Raw genomic sequence first — 24,623 nt, 5'->3', positions numbered from 1 at the left:
CCCCCTCACTGTATTTATACACATAGGGCGTGCATGGAATTCAAAGGCCAGTGTTTAACCTTACAGGAAAAGTGTGTGAAAAAAATATCCATGCCTTTAACCCCGTCCATGCCTCGGGTATTACAGGAAAATGACATGCCGAGACCCAGCTTCAGATCTTCAAGCGTTTTTCACTCATGCCTGGTGCTCTGCAACAGCTGCAAAACCACATGGTACTTGTTTACTTGAAAGTAAATATTCCTTAAACCTTGGGGTCATTATTATTTACACATTTATTTTCACATGAAAATATGCATTTATTTATACAGTAAGAATTGATCATTTAGAGCTGAACTCTGGGAACAAAAACATTCATTGAAATATATGCCTGAACAGCCACCAAATAAATACCTTTGCAAACCCAAATACGTATTACCATATAAAAGTAGAGGTGACATCATAACTGTGCTGCACATAGCATGTGCAGAGAGCAGAGCTGTGGGAGGGGCCAAGCAGACCCCACCCACTACAGGCTGCCTGCATGAAACTACAGGAGGGGCAGATACAAGATCAGTCACCCTGAACAAAAGAGGAAAAACAAAAGAGGACCAGCAGTGGCTGGTCATTATTACAGGAAACTCCCTGTCAACGTTTTACACTGGATTACTGTACAAATCTTGAGAGTTCGGCTTTACATTAAACCTGTTAAATAAATACTAGGTGGGGGGTGTCATTGTTACCCTCCTCCTGAAAAGTATGGTTGACTGTCTGTTATTTGCAGCCAAAAGTTTTATTCACTTCTGAGACCGTGACATGCAACAACTAAACCAAGCAGAAAAGACAGAACAAATCTAATTATGGCTACTAGTCAGTGATTCAGAGGGGGTTGATTTACTGACATTGAATAGGAAGTGAGTTTTAGTAAATAAGGCAAGCCATGGAGAATTTAATACACAATCACGTGTAAGGAAACATATAAAAACAGGATTTTTGCTGGCACCCTTGGTTATAGTGGCCATAGGGATCGGAGTTTAGGACTACTATTTAATACATCAGCCCTATAGTATAGAAGGCAGAGAGGGACTATGGTAACCAGGCACCTAGCACTCTCAGAAGACAAGCCCAGCAATAATAGACTCCATATAGCCTTTAAATTGTAACTTTTTATTTTTTTTAAAGAAAATATGAGTTATTCATTTTTAACAGTTGACCATAAGCCAAAAAAAAAATTTCAGACCCAGGAATCAATCCTACCCAAAATGTAAAAAAAAAAAACATGTATTCTTGTATCCTGCTGAGGTACAATCATTCCAGCACCACACTTACCTTAGGAAAACATACTTCTACACGGGCCCACTCACACCTATGTGAGTAGTAAAGCACATGCCTAGGTGTCAATGTGCCCATTAAAAACCCATTAAACAGTAGTGGATAGATATTAACCAGCCACATAGGAAAATTATTCTTGAAATGTTTTCATGGCATAAAACTCATGCGTTTTGCAGCTGGAAAATGGACAAGTGTGAATAGTTATGCTGGGGTGCTTTTTGAATGGCACATCAGACACATGTTGAAGTCAAAAAGTCTTTAAGCCATTTCAAAAGTTGGATGCTGCTTCTTGATGATAAAACGTTATAGTTTCCTGCAGATTCATCTGGCCCCCTAAGAATTGGCCCAGATATCCTGTTTTAGGGCGGCTCCTTTCGCTTGCATTGTCCTAAGGAGTCACCTTTGTGTGTGCTAGTAAGCTGTGTGCGTCTCCACAAACACACAGCAAGGCAACGCACTTCCCTGTTTCCAGCTCTCCACTCCTCCTTCTCTCCTAATTAGTAGACAGTTGCAGGAGTCTGCTGTGTCCCTTATAATCGTGTACTGGACAGGAAGTTCGGGGAAGAAGAGCAGAGAGAGTTGGAGCAGTTTGGAACCATGATGACTGGAAGTGCTTGGGCGGAAATATAAAGAAATACTTTGCTGGACAATGTATTTTTGTTTGATCTGGATTCATTATTGTTAAAAAAAAGATTGAGAGATGAATACTACTTTAAGGGCTCATTTACACCAGGTGCATTGATCAGCACTGATCAACACAGGCTCAGTGCAACAAACAACTGTTTCCTATGTGCCCTGTCACACCATACATGTTCGGTGGTGTGCAATGTGTAAGAATGCAGCACAATTTTGTTTTTGCTCAGCTCAACACGTCACAGTATGTCAACAAAGCGAATTGCAACCGGACACAGTGCATAGAGCTGAATTAAAAGTGATTTTATGACATAAGAGAAACAGCATAATTTGTTGTAACAAAGCTTCACAGCACCCCAAACAACACACTCTAGCATGTGCGTGTTATACCAGAGCATGCCCCTAAGGCAACACACAAAGACATTCAATTCATTGCTATGAGGATATTAAACTGGTGTACCTGCGGAGAATGTTGTGCATGGCCACAAACGTAAGTGTGTCCCATAAAGGCATGATTCAACAGAACATGGGTCTACTTAGTGTATACATTGCACAAATGTGCCATGGAGTTTCCCCTTTTACCTTAGAGCCCCCTTTTAGGAAGCAATGCCAGAAGGTTCAGAAAGGTTGCCCTACACAGATAAGACTTAGACCATTGCAATTTAGTTCCCGGTTACCCTGAAGTTTATTCATGCTATGTGCACATTTCAAGAATGTCTACATATGGAGAAAGTTCTTTGCTGTGATTATCTGGTTGGAGAGTTTATATAACAAAAAAAAAACTGTACTGTGAATGTCTCTAAAAACATGTCATAGCAGTATCTGTGTTTCCTTGCACATCTGTTAATGTTGTGCCCTATCATACATAGCGTCAGATGATTTAATGATTTCCTGGAGCAGGAAGGATACAAATGGATAAGGGAATAAAATCGCTGACACCAATCAGAAAACAAGTCTTGAGGCCATTGTATATGGAAGGGATATGTACCAGTGGGAATGTATACTGCATTGTCCATTTTGTACTCTAAAACAGCAATGTAATAGACAGCAACACGGTCTTTTAAACATGGGACTTGTGTGATCTTGTAAAACAACCTCTGCACTGTGCGTCACACGCTGACCTCTGTACTGTGTGTTACACTGCTGACTTCTGTATTCTGCGTCACTCCCTGACCTCTGCACTGTGTGTTACTCCGCTGACCTCTGCACTGTGCGTCACTCTGCTGACCTCTGCATTGTGCGTCACTCCGGTGACCTCTGCAATGTGCGTTACATACTGCCCTCTGACGTCTACATTACACCGCTGATCGCTGCGCGTCACTCCGCCGACCTCTACACTGCGCATCACTCCGCCGACCTCTGCGCGTCACTCCACCTACCTCTGCGCGTCGCTCCGCTGACCTCTGCGTGTCACTCCGCTGACCTCTGCGCGTCACTCTGCCGACCTCTACGCTGCGCGTCACTCCGCTGACCTCTGCCCTGTGCGTTTCACCGCTGACCTCAGTGTTACACCATACACTCATATGCGATGAGTGTGTGGTGTGAGTGTGCGATGGAGTGTGCTCTCTTACATATAAAAAATATTATTGGGGCTCAGTGGTCCAAAGATAGGTCAACAACTTTATATAGTATTTCCATAAAAAAATTATGTTTTGAATATACAGTGCTCATACATTTCATTGACATAAAATCACTCTAAAGTTCATGGTGTACTTTAAACAACCATCTCCTATAAACCCACATTAGTCACATTAGTTATATAGCAGTTTGGGCTTGAACCTTTCCAAAAACAATAATATTTTGGCTCCAGGATAATCCACAATTGATCATTGTACAGAGGCCAATAACACAGCAGTGTTTGAAGCAGCAGGATGAGCATTACAGAGCTGTGAGAAGCATGTGATTTGACTACAGAGGAGCAGTATGTTGGGCACTTCATGCAGCAGGAATGGATCAGCACAATCATTCCCCCTACCAATTGTATATATATATATATATTCTTGCTGCTCTGCATTATACTATAATTCATTTCTAAGATTTGTAGTCTTCTATAGCTGCTGGTATTATTCTGCATTGCTGTATAATGTATTGCTGGGATTTGTAGTCCCTCTATAGTTGGTGGTATTATTCTGCATTGCTGTATAATGTATTGCTGGGATTTGTAGTCCTCTGTAGGTGGTGGTATAATCCTGCATTGCTGTATAATGTATTGCAGGTCACTAATCGCCATAGATAAAGGAGTGAGAATGACTACATGTCATAATCACTGCCTGGTCTGAATACTAAAGAGGGACAGAGGGATTTGGCTCCAAATGAGGGACCAATGAGATATACAGGAGCGCTGACTTTACTTGCAGCATTCTTGTTCTTGTTCAGTAACTCAGAATGCAATAAAGGTAGAGACAGCCAAACAGCTGACATTTTCAAAAAGTTAGTAGTGGCAAAATATACATTGCTCTTGGTATGAGTTTTATTTACATGCTTTCTGATTTAGATTTCTGGGCTATAACTGTACTACTTGTACTTTTCCAAGGAGCCTGACATAGAGAAAACCTAAATGTAATTTTCATGACAATATAGTCCAGTAAAGATTTCCTGCTACCTTTACGCAATCTCACATTCTGAGTAAAAGTCCCCGGCTACAATGCTGCCAGAGAAGCTCCATTTTCCCATAGAGGGTGGCTGGCTGTTTTCCATGTCTTTACAGAGATGCTGGAATCCCTCCCAGCCTTATGAGTTTAGTGCTGTATGTAGTGGTTGTTATGAAATCACAATACTGTCTTTCAAGACCCATGAGGGCTGTTTCTCATTACTCTCTACTACACAAGTCTCCTGCCGCTGCGTAGTCAATTACTTCATTCCACATAACAAGCGCATGATGTATAAAAAAGTCAAAGTTCAGATATGGAAAACTTCAGGAAAGGTATCAGCGAAAACAGAATTCTTGCCCAATGATGCTGTGGAATTCAATTGTGGAAAAAGCTGGGAATATTTTATACAGCCCATGAAAGGATGTGGGCATCAGATGTAATAACATCAGAGATACACTTGTAGAACTTTTTTGGGTTCATTCACTGACAGTGTTAAGAGTCTGCACTGCGCCTAAAGAAAAATGAAGAGAATGCAGTCACCATGTTTTGTGGCCTACACACTCTGGAATCTGTGCCTCAAAGAATTTCCAGAACTGGTTGTGTTTGGACACCTGCTTATATTTTAAGACAATTTTCAACCTCTGTATTTATGGACACACTTCTGTAGGGGTTGGAGGCACAGCAACAAGTACCCATGTTCCCACTCTATCAGGGGCGGACTGACAACACATGTGGCCCCCGGGCAATACGAGATTTTGTGGCCCCCTTGTGTTCTGCCCATATCTTGTGTTACAGAATTTATGTCTCTACACTATTTTTAAAATAGCAGATCTATTCACTAAAAGATGAATTACAGGGGAATTTGTAGGAGAATTTCAAAATCTAGGCCAATATAGGCAATTTGGAAAGAGAGCTAAATGGCAGAATTGTTCTGGTTTAGCTTTACTGCTCAGTAGTAAATAACACAGAGCTCAGTAGTAATGCACAGTGTTAAGGGGTCAGTAATAAGTAACACACAGAATTCCGAGGTCAGGAGTAAGTAATGCACAGTGTGCAGAGGTCAGGAGTAAGTAATGCATAGAGTGCAGAGGTCAGGAGGGAATAAGGCACGGAGTGCAGAGGTCAGGAGGGAATAATGCACAGACTGCAGAGGTCAGCAGTAATGCATGGAGTGCAGAGGTCAGGAGGGAATAATGCACAGAGTGCAGAGGTCAGGAGGGAATAAGGTGCAGAGGTCAGGTGGGAATAAGGCACAGAGTGTAGAGGTCAGGAGGGAATAAGGCACAGGTCAGGAGTAAGTAATGCACAGAGGTCAAAGGGAAGCAACGTACAGGGTGCAGAGGTCAAAGGGAAGTAAAGCACAAAGTGTATATCACACAGTATAACAATGCCACCTATACAGTACATCACACAGTATAACAATGCCACCTGTACATTTAATCAAAAAGCATCATACATAATTACAATAAAGCATTTTTTTACTTTAGTTACTGTCCCTTTAGGAAATAGCCTACATTTTTAAATAATAAAACACCACCAGTGCAACACCACCAGCTGAGAAAAGGACCAGTACCCTGTCTGACATAAGCCGCAACCCTTGCACTTGATCACCTGCTGATCTAAACCAAGTACAACTGCATACTTTACAACTCTTTACTGAAGCTTCCCTCTGCCTGCAACCGAACAAACTCCTGGAGGAGTTGGTACATATATAGGGCTTGGAACTTAGTGGTCACTACGGCCAGGTGCAGTTTCTTATTTTAGCTCCGCCTGGCTCACTAAGGAGCCTGATTTAGGGCTCCTAAGTACCCTACAGTTGGGAGTATCTCAGTTGCTCCTGGGAGATATGTAAATGTGCTACTGTGCTTGCTCAAGACATGATAATGCTAGCTGATTTGAGCAGAGCTCAATAGCTCAAGCTCAGATTTACATACACAACTCAATGACTAGTAAGAGTGGCGCTACTACCCACCTTCCTACCGGTATGTTCATACAGGGCCATATAGAGTTCCAGTGAGTCAAAAGGGTAACAACATCTGCGATCTTTAAAAAACACTCATAATGCTCTGTGACACTAGTGTCATATATTTACCCTGTATTAAATGTGTATTAATAAGGAGGTTATTTATACTGTAAAGGCGGTATAACAATATCTGATCAAACACACCCATACAAAAAAAAATTACCCTACTCCATTTTGTTTCCTTATAAAGTTTGTGTATTTCAGTATTCATTTCTATGGGGAAACCACTTGCCTATAGGCTTTTACATCCAGCAGTGTGAATATATCATGTTGTCAAAAACTCCATTAGAAGACTCTCACATCCTTCCTAAAACTGCAGCACACATCCCAATGACCTTTCACCTTAGTGCAGCAATTCACCATCAGCCTAGATTAGGCAGCAATTCCAGGTCTCCGGATGAGATAATGTAGGATTTCTAACTTTACAAACACTGTCTCTTCTACAGGAGTTATTTACTGGAGCCAGAAATCCCTGTGATGGTTGATTTCCCTCCGCCAATTATGTGCAACATACAACTAGAACAAAGAGGACTCTGCATAGAGACAGGTATGATAGCAAAGACTGAGCACTAAAAATGTCAGCTTCTCTGGAAGCTTTGTAAAACTAACCCATGTAGTCAAATTATCTACCAAGTTTGAATTTATTATGTCTACATCTACCATATACTACCTTAAATGCAGTCCATGCTCTTTACCATTCGGTTTTGTCAGTCACAGGTATTACTTTACTAAGACTGCAATAAATACTTCTGCAGTACTTTCCAACTCTAAATTTCCTTTGAATTAAAGGATTAAACATAGCACTGTATTGAACTAGGGCGATGATGTAGCAAAGAGATACTAACTAAGCCTCTAAGGGACTTAGCCAATCCTCCATCTTCAAAGTACAGTTTAATCCGAGGTGTGAGTAAAATTGGCAGGGACAGGTTGGCATGTTCTGTAATCTCTATATATAGCACTCGCCAACACTTGCTGTGTACAAGTGAATGTCCTCTGTCCTGAACTTGGAGGCTGGGGACTCAGTCAAAGTGTCCCACTAAAGAGTGGATTGCTTTCCTTTCATGGAGTAGTTCCTTGAGTGGGAGGCAAAGAAGAAGCAAATTATGAATTTTGCTGCTCAGTTCCTGTACTCCAAAATATTAAGCAGCAGGGATCCTGCCCAGGACTCCGAGCGAGAAGAAGATTCTGATCCCTTCTGGAGCAGGTTGGGCAACCTTTACCCCACTGTAGTCCTTTAGAAGGCATGGGCAGTGATAGAGCTCTGGGCACCCCTCTGTATCCGGAACCTCTCCTCCCTCCCTTGGGGGCAGTAGTGGCGGGTTTGCTTCACCTCGCTGTCTTTGTCATAGCTGTGCTATATAGGTAATTCCCTTTAATGTGGCTTATAATTTGTTGTTTGTTTATTGGCTATGTGCAAATACTTTTAATTTCATATGCTTTCATATGCTATACCATTTAGCTTTCAACTGTTATTTAATGTCATCTGAAGCACTAACTGGCTTTATTTTATTTAGACCAAAATAATAAACTAGTTAGAAATAAGCAATACCCCACACCTTTCCACCTGTAAAAGAGGTGTCACACTTAAACACAAATAAAATAAAAGTTGGAAAATATTAGGACTTTAAATATTAGGAATATAGGGCTTTGATTGTGACTTGATTTTGTTCTAAGCATGCAAAAACACATATACTCAGGTCATGTGCTAAAGCAGACTTCATATACTTGTCGGTTGCCCCTTTTCTTCTGCAGATATGACTAATAACTGCTAAAGAGGCATCTTTGCCAAACTGTGAATCTAAACTAAATACTGTAATATGAGCACAATAATGATTCTTAGGAAACACATAATACACTGTTGTAGATCATCTGTGATTGTTTGTTTTTACTTGCCCCATTATGGAGACTCTCTTGCAGTTCCCAGTGCTGTAGTTATTCACCCCTATTCTCCAAACAGATATGAAACTTTTATGAATATTCAAGATGGATTCTGATGAGCGTCTTGGGCCCAATTAGACACAGTCAACAGTCAATAGATGTTTATTGATAATTTTATTGTTGTAAACTTTATACTAGTGATTTATCAATGAATATCTACAGACTAGACTAGCTATGAATTAAAAGGATGATGATGATATCTACAGTTCCTTTGGGTCCAACTGGAACCAAACATTAAAATAATGTTTATTTGACAGTGTATTTACATAATTCTTATTGGCTTTTAATGTTGCCTTTCCTTGACCTCACAGTCGATTGACATTGGAATGGTAACTACGGTAGTATCTAAAGCCTAAACCCAGGTATTTACAATAAATGTGCAGTTGAAATACATACAGTATATGGGACCTGTGGTAATTGCCCAAGGTTTTGTATATCTATCATATCCTGAAATTAACACAGTTCTGCCAAACAGCACAACCAGTGTGTTGACCTGACTTTTCTCTTCTTCAGTTAAGAAGCACAGCTAGGTCCCCTCCCTACTCCCCTACTGGCATTGGTCAGTAAAGGGTCAGCCTTTAAACAGGCTTATGAGCTCATCTTTCTGCCTTTGCCTCCTATAAGCATGTTCCTTGTCAGTGGGACACCTTATTGGCCTCAAGTACTGCTGCTCCCTCTCCCAGTCTCAGTGCTGCTCCCAGTACAGGGCATTTAAAAAGACTGAATCCAAGTAAAATTCCTGCATTTAAACTAGTTGTAGGTAGAAAAATCACACCCACAACGCTCAGCAGACAAAGCTTGATACTCCTCCACAATCTTCACAACCAGCCACTTAAGGAGAGGCTGCCATCCAGAAGGCAACCGGGATGTATCCTCATGGAGCATGCAAAAACACAAACAAAGAAGACAGTGCCTTCTCCTTGTTTATTTTTTAAATTATTTGAAGTATAAAAACGTGTCAGCACTTTTGCCTCTGCCCTGGATGTATAGATATGTATATTGCCCATTTCTACTGTGTACATGTGAGTATTTTTTTTTATCCTTCAAATAATTGTAAAAATAAACTTTATCACACGAGGAGAAGGCGCTGTCTTTGTGTTTTTTGCATAGTTGTAGTAGAATATATATACACATATATATACACACACACACACACACTCTCTCTTTAACAGTTGTACTGTAAAGGTCTATAAACTTGACTTGCTGATTACCATCTGATAACAGAAAGCCTATTAGGTGGGATGCCATTTATTTCAATGGCCTATAGTAACTATAACGCAAGAGGGGTGTAAGCGTTGTTTGTAGTTCATATTAACTTGAATGTTGATAGGATATGGGAGAGAAGGTTTATGTATTGCTAGCTTTGCCTCTAAAGTGTTATATGCATTTGCGATTATAATACTTTGCAATTACCAGGGAACTAGATTACATTAAAGTGACATTAAACCCTCAGATTTTTTAACATAAAACAATACTGTAATGTGCGCCTTACTGTAATCCATGGTTGTTTCCCTTCTCTTTGATGCTCTTCCTTTTAAATCTGTATCTTTTCTCATGCTTGGAGAGAACTTCCCTTTTCAGCTCAGGGCCTCTTCCTGTAGTGCTGGCTCAGGTTACAGCCTATAGAAACCTATACACAGACACCGTTTGAGACAAGGCAGTCTGCTGAAAAGGGAAGTTCTCTCCAAGCATGAGAACAGATACAGATTTAAAAGGAAGAACATCAAAGAGAAGGGAAACTACCATGGATTACAGTAAGGCGCACATTACAGTATTGTTTTATGTTAAAAAATCTGAGGGTTTAATGTCACTTTAAGATATTTGTCTGTCGAGGAATCATGTGGCAAGTCTCTTTTCAAATTAAAATTTGTTTTAAAAAAAACCCTTCTGATCCAAGGCTTTCTTGATATTACTAGACTTGTGTATTGGATGATAGTGTTACCTTTTTATGAAAGTTGGATCATAAAGTAAATTTGTATATGGCAGTCCTAGTGATTGTGTCATAGGGCAGTGAGATGTATTGTTAAAATGTTAACCGTTTATTTTAAAACTAATCTATCAGTACCAGGGCAGAAAGAACCTTGGCCTAAAACACTTTACAGTTTTGTTGAAGTTCTTAATAGCATAGATGATTTAATTCCTTTAAATTAAAGGATTAAAGATAGGATTCTGTGTTCTAAGCCACACACTTGGAGGCCATTTATAAATGTAAGAAAAACATGGGAACAAAAGTTGTTGCCTATAGTGGCAGATCATATTCCTTATTTTATGTTCTTGTGGAATAAAAATGAAAACCTGATGGGTCACTAAGAGCAACAACGCTGCTTTTGTAGAGATTTGCTATTCTCCAGTTTTTTTCATCATTCTCCCCCATTTACTATTCTTCCTTGTTTTATTTTTGGCACCCCATAGAATTATATTGTGACTATGCCCACCTTGCTGTGAGATCACAGGGATCCCATAAAAATTTAGTTTTTCAGATATGACACTAGTAGTATGCTAAGAGTTGTAGGTGCAATTTCCTGTTTATCTACTGATGTTACTTTGCACACTGTCTAGGGAATATCTACGCGGGCGCAGCAGAGACATCCAATCGTTTTTTCGTAATATGCCTTTCTATGTATTTAGCCCAAGTAACCAGCAACACTGGATTTTGGCTGAAATTAATTATTATAAATTTAGCTATCTAATAAACTTTTTGGCCATGAAGAGATAAGGTTAGTTTCTGTGGCCAAGCTTACATTTCTATTCCTTGAATCACTGTATTATCAGTTATGTGTCATTATGTGATACTGTTGCCATCCTGTCCTCCTCTTTGCTTGTGTTCCAGCTGTGTCCAGAAGTTGTTCCTAGACAAGTAGGTTTATTATAGCTTTATTTTTCTTCCTGGCTGCTTGCTGTGTTTTGATGCTACATTCCCAGGCCCTGCATGTCCAGTTGCATTGTGACCGCATTACAGAATAATCCTCTGTGTGCCGCCCTGTACTTGGTGAAGGAACATTTCAAGCCAAAGCACATAGATTAGATACCGATCTCTATATGGGAAAGCCTGCATTACATCAGAAAACAATAGTGACATTTATATTAGAATTTGATGTACCTCAGTATTAACATACTTTGTGAGTGGTGTAATAGCCACCCCCTTGCAGACGACTGAATGAAGGAAATGAACATTATTATTTAGATTGATAGGGTAATCATGATGCCCTAAACCCTTGTGTGATTCCAAAGTTATCTCACTGCAGCTTGCTGCACTATAAGTCAGTGTGATCACTTCTTATATGCTGGAAAGCCTTTGCCTTTAAATAAAGGACAGCTATTGCAAAATTATTGAATACTGAAAACACAAACTCTTGTCTAATTATATTATTTAGTAGATTCATTTTTCTATTTTTGAAAAAAATCTCATGCTTTTTATTTATTTATTTATATTTTCCCCACAATTTCATGCAGGTCAAGCTGCCCAACAAAAAAAATAGTGGCAGTGGCTGGGAAAAACACAACACTGCTTGAGCAGTTGCCGCATCATTTTAAAAAAAAGTTAAAGCCCACCTCCAGCCAAAACCTTTTTTGGCTTTTTGGATAGACACTTACAAAGTCTAGTATAGCTGAATCATTTAACGATCAGAATTTCTATATACAAACAAAGCTAGCACTGGCACATGCATGTTGGTTGAGCCAGGATTAACACTTAAGTCCAATTTAGCAAGGCTCAAACTTTTGATATACGAATGCAGTAAGGTATTGAATATGCTTACACAACCCCCTTAAAGGGAAAAGAACAACTTTAATAAAACATTTGTGAACTCTTCTCTGTGCTAAGTATGATGAAGTACCCAGATGTGGCAATGAGCAAACACAGCTGTATCCAATTTATTAGATGTTGAAAGTAAAATACAAAACATTACTCCTCCACCTTTTCCCTTATTACCCAGGGGTAAACATAAACCTCTTCTGATTACATCTGCTGAAATTATGTATGCAATAAAACAGTTATATAAATTCCATTGCTCAGTGATTGTGAAGGTACATATATCCAAGTATATAAATCTAGGGTGATTTATGGACAATTGGTGCAATACTTGGTCCAGTTTTGAGAGTTGAAGAGGCATTCAAGCCATTTTTTTTGGTGGAGGTGAAGGATTAGAACTTCTGTCAGGATTTGTTAGCCTCTGTATTTTGGCACAATATTATTATATTGATCAGTTGATTAGTGTTCATTATTGGAGCTTTACCGTTGTATTCAAAGGAGAACTATGGGGTTAGGGCTTTTCCTTTTTCCCCATAGTTCTCCTTAGGGTAACGGGAGGACACAAACTAGCGCCCTCCCGTTACCCTAACCTACGTATACCGCGAGCTCCAGCTCGCGGTATACTGAGACGCCGCAGCTGAAACGGATCCCGACAATTCTGTCTGGATCCGCCCAGCTGCGTGAGTGACAGCTTGCTCTGCCTACCTAGAGGCAGAGCTAGCTGTACCCGCCCCTCCCCCGTCCGTTCCGCCAGTCAGCGCTGGAGGATCAGACAGGGGAGGGGAGAATCCAGTCACTCCCCTGTCACGGCTCTCTGCAGTGACAGGATCGAGAAGTGAGCGAGCGCCGGTATGTGTTCGCTCACTTCCCGATCTACTGAGCCGATCTGTGACAGTTTAATCTAGCAATGTGGTCCAATAGACACCTAAGCAATTCCCTTCCTTTGCCGCAGAGCCTAGCCAAAGCAGAAAGTCCATGAGGGGAATTTATAGAGTTATAGAGTGAAAATTCCCATGTTCCTATTTGACATCGCTGTTGGGGCAGGAGGCCCATGCTTTTCAAAAACATAGGGAGGAATCTATCAAAACTGGAGCAGACAGAATCTGTGCATGACAATCAATCAGCTTCTCTCTTTTATTTTCAAAGCTTAACTGAACAGACTGAATATAGAAGCTGATTGATTGTTATGGGCAACTGCTCCAGATTCTGTCTGCTCACGTTTTGATAAATTCCCCCCTATGTTTTTGAAAAGCATGTACTCCCTACACAAAAAGCGATATCAAATAGGAACATGGGAATTTCCACTCTATAACCCCTAACAGGTTTAAAAGTGGGACCCAATCAGATCCCTGTAGGTGATGGGAAGAACACACATGCTGCAAGAATGGATTTCTATTGAAGTCATAAAAGATCCCTGGGTCCACTTTTGTATCAGTTCACTTAACTCTACTAAGTGAATATTCAGCTGGAAGAGCAAACAGTGGAGTGCACTATTATTATTATTATTACATAGTATTTATATAGCGCCAACAGTTTGTGCAGCGCTTTACAATATAAGGAAGACATTACAATCACAATACAATTCAAGACAAGATGGTAAGGAGGGCCCTGCCCCTGAGGGCTTACAATCTAAAAGGGAGGGGAAGTGATACATGAGGAGGGAGCTGTGTGGGGAAGAATTGTTTGAGAACGTGATGGTTCAGTGGTTAGGTTGAGGTGGGATAGGCTTCCCTGAAGAGATGAGTCTTTAGGGATCGCCTAAAGGTAGTCAAGGTGGGAGATAGACGGACAGGTTGGGGTAAAGAGTTCCAGAGGATGGGAGAGAATCTAGAGAAGTCCTGGAGGCGAGTATGGGAGGAGTTGACAAGGGATCTGGAAAAGCAGAAGGTCTTTGGAAGAGCGGAGGGGACGGTTAGGGTGATATTTTGAGTCAAGGTCTGAGATATATCCGGGGGCAGAGTTGTGGATGGCTTTATAAGTGGCTGTTAATATTTTGAATTTTATCCTCTGGGCAAGTGGAAGCCAGTGGGACTGGCACTCTGCCAGTTTACCAGAAAAGTGGATTTTCCAGTGGCTCATCTTTAAATAAATTAGGGACAACATTAAAAGTTTCATCTTGTGAAGGTGAAAATCAGATTCTCTTGGCTAAAACTGATAAGCAGATAGTTAAACAAGATTACATTGGAGGGTACAATCGCTACAGAATTCAGTTGCGTAATTGTATCAATGTACTGACTGGTTTCTGCTTTTAATATTCAAATAAACAGTGTTGGGTGAAATCCAAGTATATGCGGACAGTTTGAGAATACGGTGGTAAGAAAATGAATTTAATGGGTTACAGGCCTAAAAAATCATGCAAAAGGGTTATCAACCCATCTGCTGTGCTCTACAGGCTTTTGTCATGGAAAGAGGATCAGAATGCAACATATTGCATTTCAAGTTATTCCCTTTTCCAGTTTTGTTCCTTCACTAAGTGCTCCCACAGTCTCTGCCTATGTTATCCATTTTCATATTGATTGTAATCTAATTATCTTCCAAACATGGTAACAACTGCTTGAAAAAATCTGGATTGTGCATTCATTAACTTAACCTAGTCAAGACCAAAACCAGCAGTATTTATACACAATAGCAGCTTATACCTACTTGCTAGTTCTTCATATTGAATGACATACCCACAGGTCTGTGTGTCCATTTTACATTTGGTCAAGCAAAACAAATGGCAAACACACTCATCAATTTGTTACCAACTTTACAGCAAGGTGCACATGGAAGGGCTTTATACAGTACAGCAGCAAAAAATTTCCCAGCATACTCACCAGCCAGCATGCTTGCATGCTGGCTGGTGAGTATGCTGGGAAACGTTTTGCCATTTTACATTTGGGGTGCATCTAATTTTGCCCAGATCACACAGTCTATGTGTTGGACCCCATTAGCATGCACTTCAGCATACACAGATAACTCTGTCTTAAAAATAGACTTTTGGGAGCTGAGCTGCACTAAGAAAGAAGAGGAAAGTTGGGAGCTGAGCTGCACGAAGAAAGAAAATGTGGCCATTTTCCAATCTTAGGCTTGCAGGTTCATGTAGACTCAGCCGCCTGACAGTTCTCTGCACAATCAGACAGGTATCTGACCAACTGCCCTCTACAGCTAATGGGTACTATCACAGAACTATGATGGGAATTATCAGCCTTTATTCTTAACAGTGCATCCAAACACTGACTAAGGTAACAAGTGTGTATGACTTATTTACTACAAAATCTTGCTTGTAGATCTCCTTCAGTATATACTGTATGTGTGAGCTGACGAGATTGTTTACACATTTGTGTGCCATATTAGTGCATAACACCTTACTAACTAAAAGATAAATGCACGTTTAACAACATACTAGCTTTTTAATGCATCCCAGAACACCAAACTTTTACTCCTACAGTTTCTTTCTCCATATTCTGTCATCACATCAGGCCAATATAAATGCTGCTTTGTTTATATTCACACTTCTGCAGTACCCATGCCATCTGCATAATTTACCATCAGGATTGGGAACAAGGAGGCATGAGAGATCCTTCTAGACCTGAATACCGCTTCTACACTTACATAGGGTAGGGTAGTGTTCTCCAGCTTCTGATGACATGTTTATTGGCAACATGGGGTTCCTGTAATATAGTGTATAGTATAATGCAGTCTAGAAATAATACATGATAGTTTCTGGCACTGAAGCCTTCAATTGAATAGGTATGTAGACCAATATCCTATGCCATTTAGAATTGTCACAAAAGTGCACTTACCTTTTAAAGGAAGAATTTCACCAGGAAAAGTAGTTGGGCATCTGGAAATTTATTAACTAGAGCAATTTTTTGTTGTTGTAAATCAGTGTGCAGATTGAAGCAGAACTCTGGACATAACCCACCTTTCCACTCTTTGTCTACACCAAACTAATTGCAGAGAATGTACCTTTTACTTACCTAAATCTACTACCACGTGATTCCCCAGGTCGAGAGTCTTCTATCTGGTTTCCTGCACAAGAGTTGGGATCCTTATTCGAGTGTCCACATCATTGCCTGATGTCATGAATGGCAACTGGTCAGAATGAGCACACACTGCAGTGCTGGATCCACCGGCCGCCACTTCTGGAAGTGGTGATGGCAATGGGCATTGATGGCGGAGTTTGAAGAACATAAAAATTGCTTCATAAGGCATTTATTGAAAATAAGTTCTGAATGGGTTAGGAGGTGTTGGGAAATCTTAGCCTGGAGATGAGCTTTAATGCTACAATCCAATACAATGCAATTACAGAAGGAAGAAAGCTTCTTGTAATGATGGCAGCATGAATTTAAAAAGTGTACCATTAAGGTGCCAATAAACTTGAAAACTGGGGACATGATGACAACCTACAGCACATACCTTTTACTTATATCTTTATAGTACACCATCAACCAGACCTCTCCTCTTACTGTCCTCTTGGCCTAGAAATGAAATGAGATGTAAATAGGAGGAGGTGAACTAACTTGTTCACCCAAACACTAAACAAGATAGTAACAGGTGGGGTTTGGGTGAAGCTACACATTTCAGGTAGTGGTTCTAACCAGTAGAGTCCTTGATAATATTTCATCATGTATATAAATAGTTTTTTCTTTTTTCAGAAATGATGAGGGTTCTGCCAAAAGGCCAAGTATCTCACAGAAAGAAAAAGGTCAGCCTCCCAAAAATGGCCCAGCTCCATGTGAACAAAACGGGCCACCCATCCATCCTGAGAGGCTGAAGGACTTTGTGGAAGAAGAATTCCTCAATGGAAACCTGATCACATGGGAGAAAAAAGTAACTGGAGTCGCGCAGGAACCGCTACAAGGAGATGCAGAACCTGTTCTTCCGAAAGTAAGGAAGTCCAGTGTGCGACCAAAGAATGAATTCCTGAGATTTGAGGACATCAGTGCGGCGGCCTTCAAAATCCAAAGTGGCGTTCTGAAAACCCCTTGTATGGTATGACATCAGCTAGTAACATGATACCCTATGGATCATACAAATTGTGTGCCAATGAGCTGTGTTATGGCCATTACCATCGGCAGAGGAGGCTCTAGACTTTGTGAGGCCTTAGGCGAAACTCAAAAGTGAGCCCCCCACACCCATAATGAAAGAAAATGCAAACAATAATTAAAAATTATCAGTGAGGGTTCCAGGTGGTCAGTGCAGGCCCCAGGTGGTCAGTTTGGGTCCCAGGGGGGTCAGTGTAGGCTATTGTTGTAGATATTCACAGTCTCGATTTGTCTTGGTGACAATTAAAAATCTATAATGTTATAGTTGTCACTGGAGCAGGAAGTAAGATTAAATCTTCCAAGAAGGACATCTGTCTAGTGACAACTGTCTAAGAATGACTTTTCCTTCAACTAGGAGAGATTTCTTTTTTGCTTCCTGCTGTGTTTCTGGGACAGGAAGTGAAGACCCCAAAGGAACACAGATGGCAAAAAAAAACTGACATGGGGTTTTACTTGTTCCCTGCTCTAATCAAAATTAAAATAAATGTTTTGGATTTAGTAATACTTTATGACTATAATTTTCCAGTTAAAGTAGTCAAAAGACCAACAAAAATTCATACTGTTAGGAGAATTTGCACATTTTGGATTTTGTGTTCACAACAATTTAGAAATGAAAAAAATATACTCATTTTTTTAATAAAAACCTCTCAAATTGCCAAGGGATTACACAATATTCATGTTTTATGTGTTACATGTTGGTTATGTGTTTATATGAAGCACTGAGATCTTGAGGAATGCTGAATTCAGTTTTACTTGTTTATAAGGACATTACATCTGAATACAGCATTATAGAGCAATGTGAAGGAAACATATGCAGTATCATAGATAAAACATGCATAGGCATAGAGACTAACATTGACTACATCACCATCTAGTGCTCAAAAGACATAACTACAGTATATGCTGGTGTATTTCCAATATTAAATAGTTATGGAATCATTTGATTTGCAAGCATTCCTATATTTGATTATTTAAGATATTACATATTATTATCTTGTATACATATTATGCAGTTCTGTTTTTCAGTATTCAAGGATTTCAAAGCAGTATGGAGTAGATATTTATCTGAAAAAGGAATACTTGCAGTACACGGGCTCAGTCAAGGAGAGGGGAGTGTTGTACCTGCTCACATCCCTTCAGGAGGTAAGGGCATTGGCACAAATGTCCAAATAACTAAATAAAGTGACCTTGAGATGGTTTCTGCACTTCTACAGCTTTTTACAGGTTATCCAATAGGACAATTTTCTATTTGACCCCCCTATTTTGTGTTAGGCTGTCTCAAATGATTTTTAGTAGTGGCAAAGGAGGAAGGTAACATATGCAGCATGGTTATATTGGTCAAAGAACACCTGGTACCTGATGGAAGAGAAAGACTACTATGACCAAACTCTTCAAAATTCTGCTGATTGGTACCTGTGCAGTCCTTCAGTCAGTGGAAAGTTGTCTGTCAGCTTATCAGACTGTGGATGAGCTTCCATGGGAGTCGTGGCCAGTAGTGTAACAATAGCCATACCATTTGTCAGGGATACCGGCACAGGTGACCCCACACCTGCGCAAGTACCCACACAGGCAGACCAAACACTTATGACCACACCGGACAGGGCAGAATGTATTATATACGGTTTAATAAACAGCAACACTAAACAACACCAAAAAGCAAACAGGGTTCAGGACTGGTAACAGGACTCTGGACGGAAAGCAGGGTTTACCGGAAATGGCGACAGAACTGGGGACTCAGGATTCACAGGAAACAATCAGGGTTCAAGTTTCAGGACAATCAGGAAACAATACTGAGCCATTGTCCTGACTGCAGGGAGGGTTTAAATAGCCATCACCTGGTGCTTCCTGGGAGGGTAAGTGCTGGGAGACACCCGCAGGTGAGCACTGGAACTGCAGGGCTAGCTCCAGCGCCACCTGGAGGTGTTTTGGATCCTAACACCATTGGAGCCTTAGAATTTACATTGAGGCCTCAAGATCTTAGATGCTGAAGAAGGAGGGTGAGCTACTAAGGACAGAGTGGGTAGTGGAAAAATTAAGGTTAAAAGTCAGTTGCCTGCACTTATGCCTCTCACTTCACTTCTGTCCTCAGCTCTGGTCACTAGTAATGTACTGACAATGCTAACAGGTCTCCTACTATCTGTTCTTGGTTTGGATACTTTATGTTAAGATAAGAGACAGCAGAGAGGTCACCAGGAGGGCCTTAAAAATTTTGCTATGGGGCCCCATGATCTGTAGTTACACCCCTGACCGTGGCATCCATGTGTTGGTACAGATCTTAAGATTTTGAATGTGCAGGATAGAGGGAGCAGGTGCATTACAAGTTGTGACCTTTTGAGCGCTTAAATATCTTAAATATCTATTTATAAAGTAACACTATTGTGTAAAAACACTAAACCTTAAGGACTTCTTGAAAAAGTAAACTTAACTACAGATTTTAACATAGTGAGCAATGAAATTATAGTGTCCCATGTTTTAACCTATATATTGTTTGTGATATGTTCCTATTGCTTATCAAAAAGTCACATCTGAAATTATAAACTCAAAGTGTGTAGTCAATGAAAATATACTATAGTGTCAACCTAAAGCTCAATTCTAGTTTTGGCAGTGTACTTACCTCTGCAATCCACCCCATGTTTATTTTTTACAACATTTACATACCTTTTTTTCTGGCAGGTCACATAAAGCATATGGCCCTTTTATTCTTTTTTTCTTCTCCGACAATTGGTAGTCATAAATACTGCAACATTGTAGCATGAACCTAGGTGGACATGATGATGCAACTCCTTGAGGTTTGCCCATAACAACCTTTGCTCAAAGAAAGGGGGGTAAATTACATTGGGTGTGCATTTTATTTTTTTAAATCTTTTTTCTAAAAGATGAAGTTATGCTTTTAGGCATGTTTATTTGGGTAAAAAACATGTTAAAACTGCAGTCAGAGCCAGGTTTTCATCACTAATACCCATAGACATCACATTGTTGGTATCCTAAGCAATGCCCCTGTGCTAGGATCAACATTTGCTTCTTCTGATGGGTCTAATTTGGCTTATAATTTTGTGACAATAACCTACAAGGAAATGTTGCCTATATATATATACACACACAATAATAATGATATTGTTTTTTGTTCTATTGACTGTTTTTTACTTGTACATTTCTAAAATGTGTAGCAATAGGATATTAATATTTATGAAAATACCGCAAATTATCTCAGCAGAAAAATAGTGCAATGTGGACTGTGGATTTTGTTTGATAAACCAGTTTGGCTTGAATATCACTTTGAATTGTGATGGCTTTTGTTACATTATGTTTTTAGGTCAGCTCTTCCATTTCTTTTACAATCCTGTACAAAATATGTTTTACTTGCTAGTCATCTGTTCTACCTTTCTCTTCCCCCACAGGATCAGCAAAGGAAAGGCGTCATTGTAGCTGCAGACAGTAATTTTGCCATGGCCGTGGCTTTCCATGCAGCACAGCTACAAATCCCAGTGTTTATTATTATGGCAGCTGGAACATCTCCAAACCGGGTCAGGATATGCCGAGATTACGGAGCTATGGTTATCCTTTTTGGACCCACAGCAAGAGATGCTCAGAGCCATGCCAGGAGACTAGCACAAGAGAATGGCTACCTGTATATAGAAGAGTACGTTTGAATTTCAACTAGTTATTAATGGTCTGTAAAGGCCATTTTTGCAAAAACAAACAAACATAGAAGAACAGAGGGGAGAACAGCAGAAAGTTAATGGGAGGAATGTATCAAAACTGGAGCAGATGTGCATGGCAACCAATCAAGTTTGTTCAGTTAAGATTTGAAAATGAAAGGGAGAGGCTGATTGGTTGCCATGCACATTTGCTCCAGATTTTGTCTGCTCCAGTTTTGATAAATTCCCCTTAATGAGTTTAACAGAGTTTTATATAGACTTGTCTTTACTAGCATACTGATTTGATTATACCCCACTACACGTACTAGCTAAACTCCACCCCAAAGTCCCTATGCAAATGGCTACTGTAAAGTGTTCAGATTAAAGCTGGTAATACACTGTTCGAATATGAGCAGTGTGGGGCCCTGTCAGCAACCCTGTGTGTGGGGCCCTGTGTGGGGCCCTCCGTTTGACAAAAGTCCACCATTGTATGGCCAGCTTAAGGAAGGGTTTAGTGTCACAGTTAAGTTCCATGATGCTAAATGACATCTGAGCCTATCATCTCAAACATTTACTTAATTAATTTAGCTGCACAAAGAGAGGCAACAAAGACCCCAAAATGGGCTTTAACTTGAAATAAGTTCAAAATACATTAAAACCAACAACACTTGGACTTGATGGACTTATGTCTTTATTCAACCTCAAATACTATGTTACTGTGTTACTGGAAGATCCAAATATACCACCTTCATCTCCATCTCTTCTCTTACTTTACAGCATGTTTAGTGCTTAGATAGAGATGTTCTCAAAACTCTATACATACTGTACAAATGTATTTGTTTTCCATGTCTGAAAGTCTACAACTCAACAACTTTAAGATGAAACTTGATCCCCACTCGTGAGCATTTCCATAATTTTCAGTCCCAGTGGCAGTGGGTCTCCAGACAAGAGGTCTCCCCTAATGGGGCACATATAACACTTGCAAATACTATAAAATCCTCATTGTCCTGATTGTTTAATGTTTCTTTATAGATTTACTCCATTACCTGAACTTTCACATTTTTATTCTTACTGTGCTCCCAAAAAAATCATGTTTACCTCTTTACATATTGACAAACACTGAATCTTTTTCCAAGCCCCTTTCCAGAACCCATGGTCGCACGTATTGTAAGCCTATTGTTTGCAGTTTTAGCACTGATGTTATGATTTATTATATTTGAATTTAACCCCTGATGAAGTCTGTTTAAAGTCAAAGTTGGATGTGGGTTTTAGGGATTCATAAGATTAGTTAGGGAGAGCAAGCATAAGTATGGAATAACAAGTTGGATAGGAAAGAAAGTAATATTGCAGACAGATAAATAAATGTGTGGGAGAAGGAAAATCAATAAAATAGTGACTGTGTCCTTCCTCTAAAAAGTTATGATTGCATGTAAAGCAAATAAAAAAGAATTTTAATAAAATGTTTTAAATGGAATTTGAATAAAGATTATACTTTTATATAACTCTAATGGAATGATGTACAGATAAGAATGTACATCACTGGTGATCTATATAGTGGAAGGACTAAAAAAAAAAATACTTTCATATACATAACTGTACATGATAAGCTGGGTGTACACTGTTAGTGTTTGGTCCGATTTCTGTATAACAGTGTGTTACACTGCCTAGACAAAAGTCGACTGAGCTGGAGCCGGGCCAAAAATCGGCCTATCACGTGCATTCATTGTTCGGTAGCAGTCGGGAATTTATCCATCCATGCTATTTAGTGTGGATGGAGAAATCTGTTAGATTTCTGCAGGTTGAACAAAAGAAATCTTTTCATGTATGGCCAGCTTTACTCTTTGATTTATCTGATTACTGCATGTGCTGTATCTAATAATTTCCCCAATCTGATACATTGTTATTTTCTGATTAGAGAAGACAGTGCTGGATATCTTGCTGGCCTGGGAACGGTTGGGCTGGAGATATATGAACAAGTGCCCAGTTTGGATGCAGTCATATTTCCAGCAGGTGGACATTGTGGGTTACTGGCCGGATCAGCAGCTGCCCTAAAACATCTAAATCCAAAAATCACAGTTATTGTAAGTTACATTATCGCACTCTTTAAAATGTAAGCACCTAAACACATGAACATTAAGAAAAAATATAACTTCAATCATTCTGTGCTGGTCATGAAAGTTGCTGTGCACTGCAGTTTTTACTACTGGAAGAAGTTTCTTTGGAAGGGCAGTAAATGCAGACTTGTAGATCCATCTCAGACGTAAATGTTGACCATTTGGGACTAATGGTTACAAAAGTGGAAGTGCTGCTCGAAACAAACGGAATTCTTGTTCATTCTCTAGATTTGGTAAAGTGAATACTCTATCCAATAATTTTTTCTCTTGGAGACTTGCAAGAAAAGTTCACCCCGGAAGAGTTTCCAGCTGTCTTGCCAGAACTGAAGAAGGGGAAATATCACTTCGTCTTATGCCGCCTCCATATTACAAAATGAAAAACTAACAGGGAGAGTGAAATTATTTGTAACAGCAAACACTGACAGGTAGAGCTGGGAACTCTAGGCATAGAGATATTACCACCAGAGTTTCCAAGAGACCAAGGAAGCCAGGGAGTGATATCGCTCACCAGCATCTACCAAACTAGAATCAATTATTGGTGGACTGACCCCGATAATAATGGAGAATTGTGTAGTCCAGGTTACCCTTTGGGGGTGATTTATAAACTGCTCACATAGCGTACAGCAATAAGATCACATTGTATTATGGCCATAAATTCCTATGCTCTTCGGCTTCACTTAGTGGCCATAATATGCTGCAAACCTTGTTTACTATGCAAATGGTTTATAAATCACCCCCCTTTGTGTCAGGGGTTAGAGAAGCTAGACTGTTACGCCTACCGAATTTTAACATCATCATTGTCTTACTCTTTTATTTTCAGGGTGTGGAAAGTGAGAAGTTCCCTATAGTACAACAGGCATTAAAAGCTGGACGCTGCTTGACTGAGCATGACTATCTTACTCATCCTTTGTATGGAGGTAGGAGGCTGTGTTGCACTATTCACTGCATCTGGCCCTTATATATTAGAACCTCTATTTCACTAACAGGTGGATTCTGAAAAGGTACAAGAAGGAAAACTAGGGTCAGATTCTATCCCTATTTTTTCAGATCGGTTTCCATCGAATGATAATTGGAATCTGATTCGTTTCTTCAATTGTGTAGAATTGTAATAATTAATCTGTGATCAAGGTGTAAAGATCAAGACTTGCTATGTATAAAAAATTAGGTGGGTGGCACATAATAAATGGATACGTTTATTTGTGGTCAGTTACTAACTAGTACAATGGTTGTAAAATCTGGGTAGAAAAAGCAGCCTTCCTTGTTAGGAGAACGGTGATCCCGGGGTGGGATATTATTAACTGATTCACTGGCACGATACTGTAGTAATTTATACACTGCATGGCTAAATATTTGTGAATACACACCTATGGGAGCTTAGTGGATTTCCAATTCCAAAACCTTGGGCATTAATATTGAGTTGGCTCCCTCTTTGAGGATTTAAAAGCATGCACTCTTCAAGGATAGATTTCCACAAGTTGTTAAAGTATTTCTGTGGTCATATGTACTTATTCACCCAAAAGAACATTTGTGAGGTTAGGTACTGATATTGGACAAAAAGTCTTGACTCGCAATCTGTATTCCAACTCATTCCTAAAGT

General features: G+C 39.8%; 1 protein-coding gene across 1 annotated transcript in view; it reads left to right on the top strand.

The window, feature by feature from the left end:
- The first annotated feature begins 7,798 nt into the window (after positions 1 to 7,798).
- LOC108801539 (L-threonine ammonia-lyase-like) overlaps positions 7,799 to 24,623 on the top strand; it is a 36,288-nt gene continuing 19,463 nt past the window's right edge. The window contains 7 exon segments of the mRNA XM_018573427.1: positions 7,799 to 7,917; positions 11,324 to 11,354; positions 16,895 to 17,221; positions 18,301 to 18,417; positions 20,673 to 20,914; positions 22,828 to 22,993; positions 23,847 to 23,943. Of these exon segments, the coding sequence (XP_018428929.1) occupies positions 7,799 to 7,917; positions 11,324 to 11,354; positions 16,895 to 17,221; positions 18,301 to 18,417; positions 20,673 to 20,914; positions 22,828 to 22,993; positions 23,847 to 23,943 (1,099 nt within the window).

Source organism: Nanorana parkeri, unplaced genomic scaffold, assembly GCF_000935625.1.
Source record: "Nanorana parkeri isolate BGI_ZX_2015 unplaced genomic scaffold, ASM93562v1 scaffold2375, whole genome shotgun sequence".
NCBI lineage: Eukaryota > Metazoa > Chordata > Amphibia > Anura > Dicroglossidae > Nanorana > Nanorana parkeri.
This window is presented reverse-complemented; position numbering and strand designations above follow the sequence as displayed.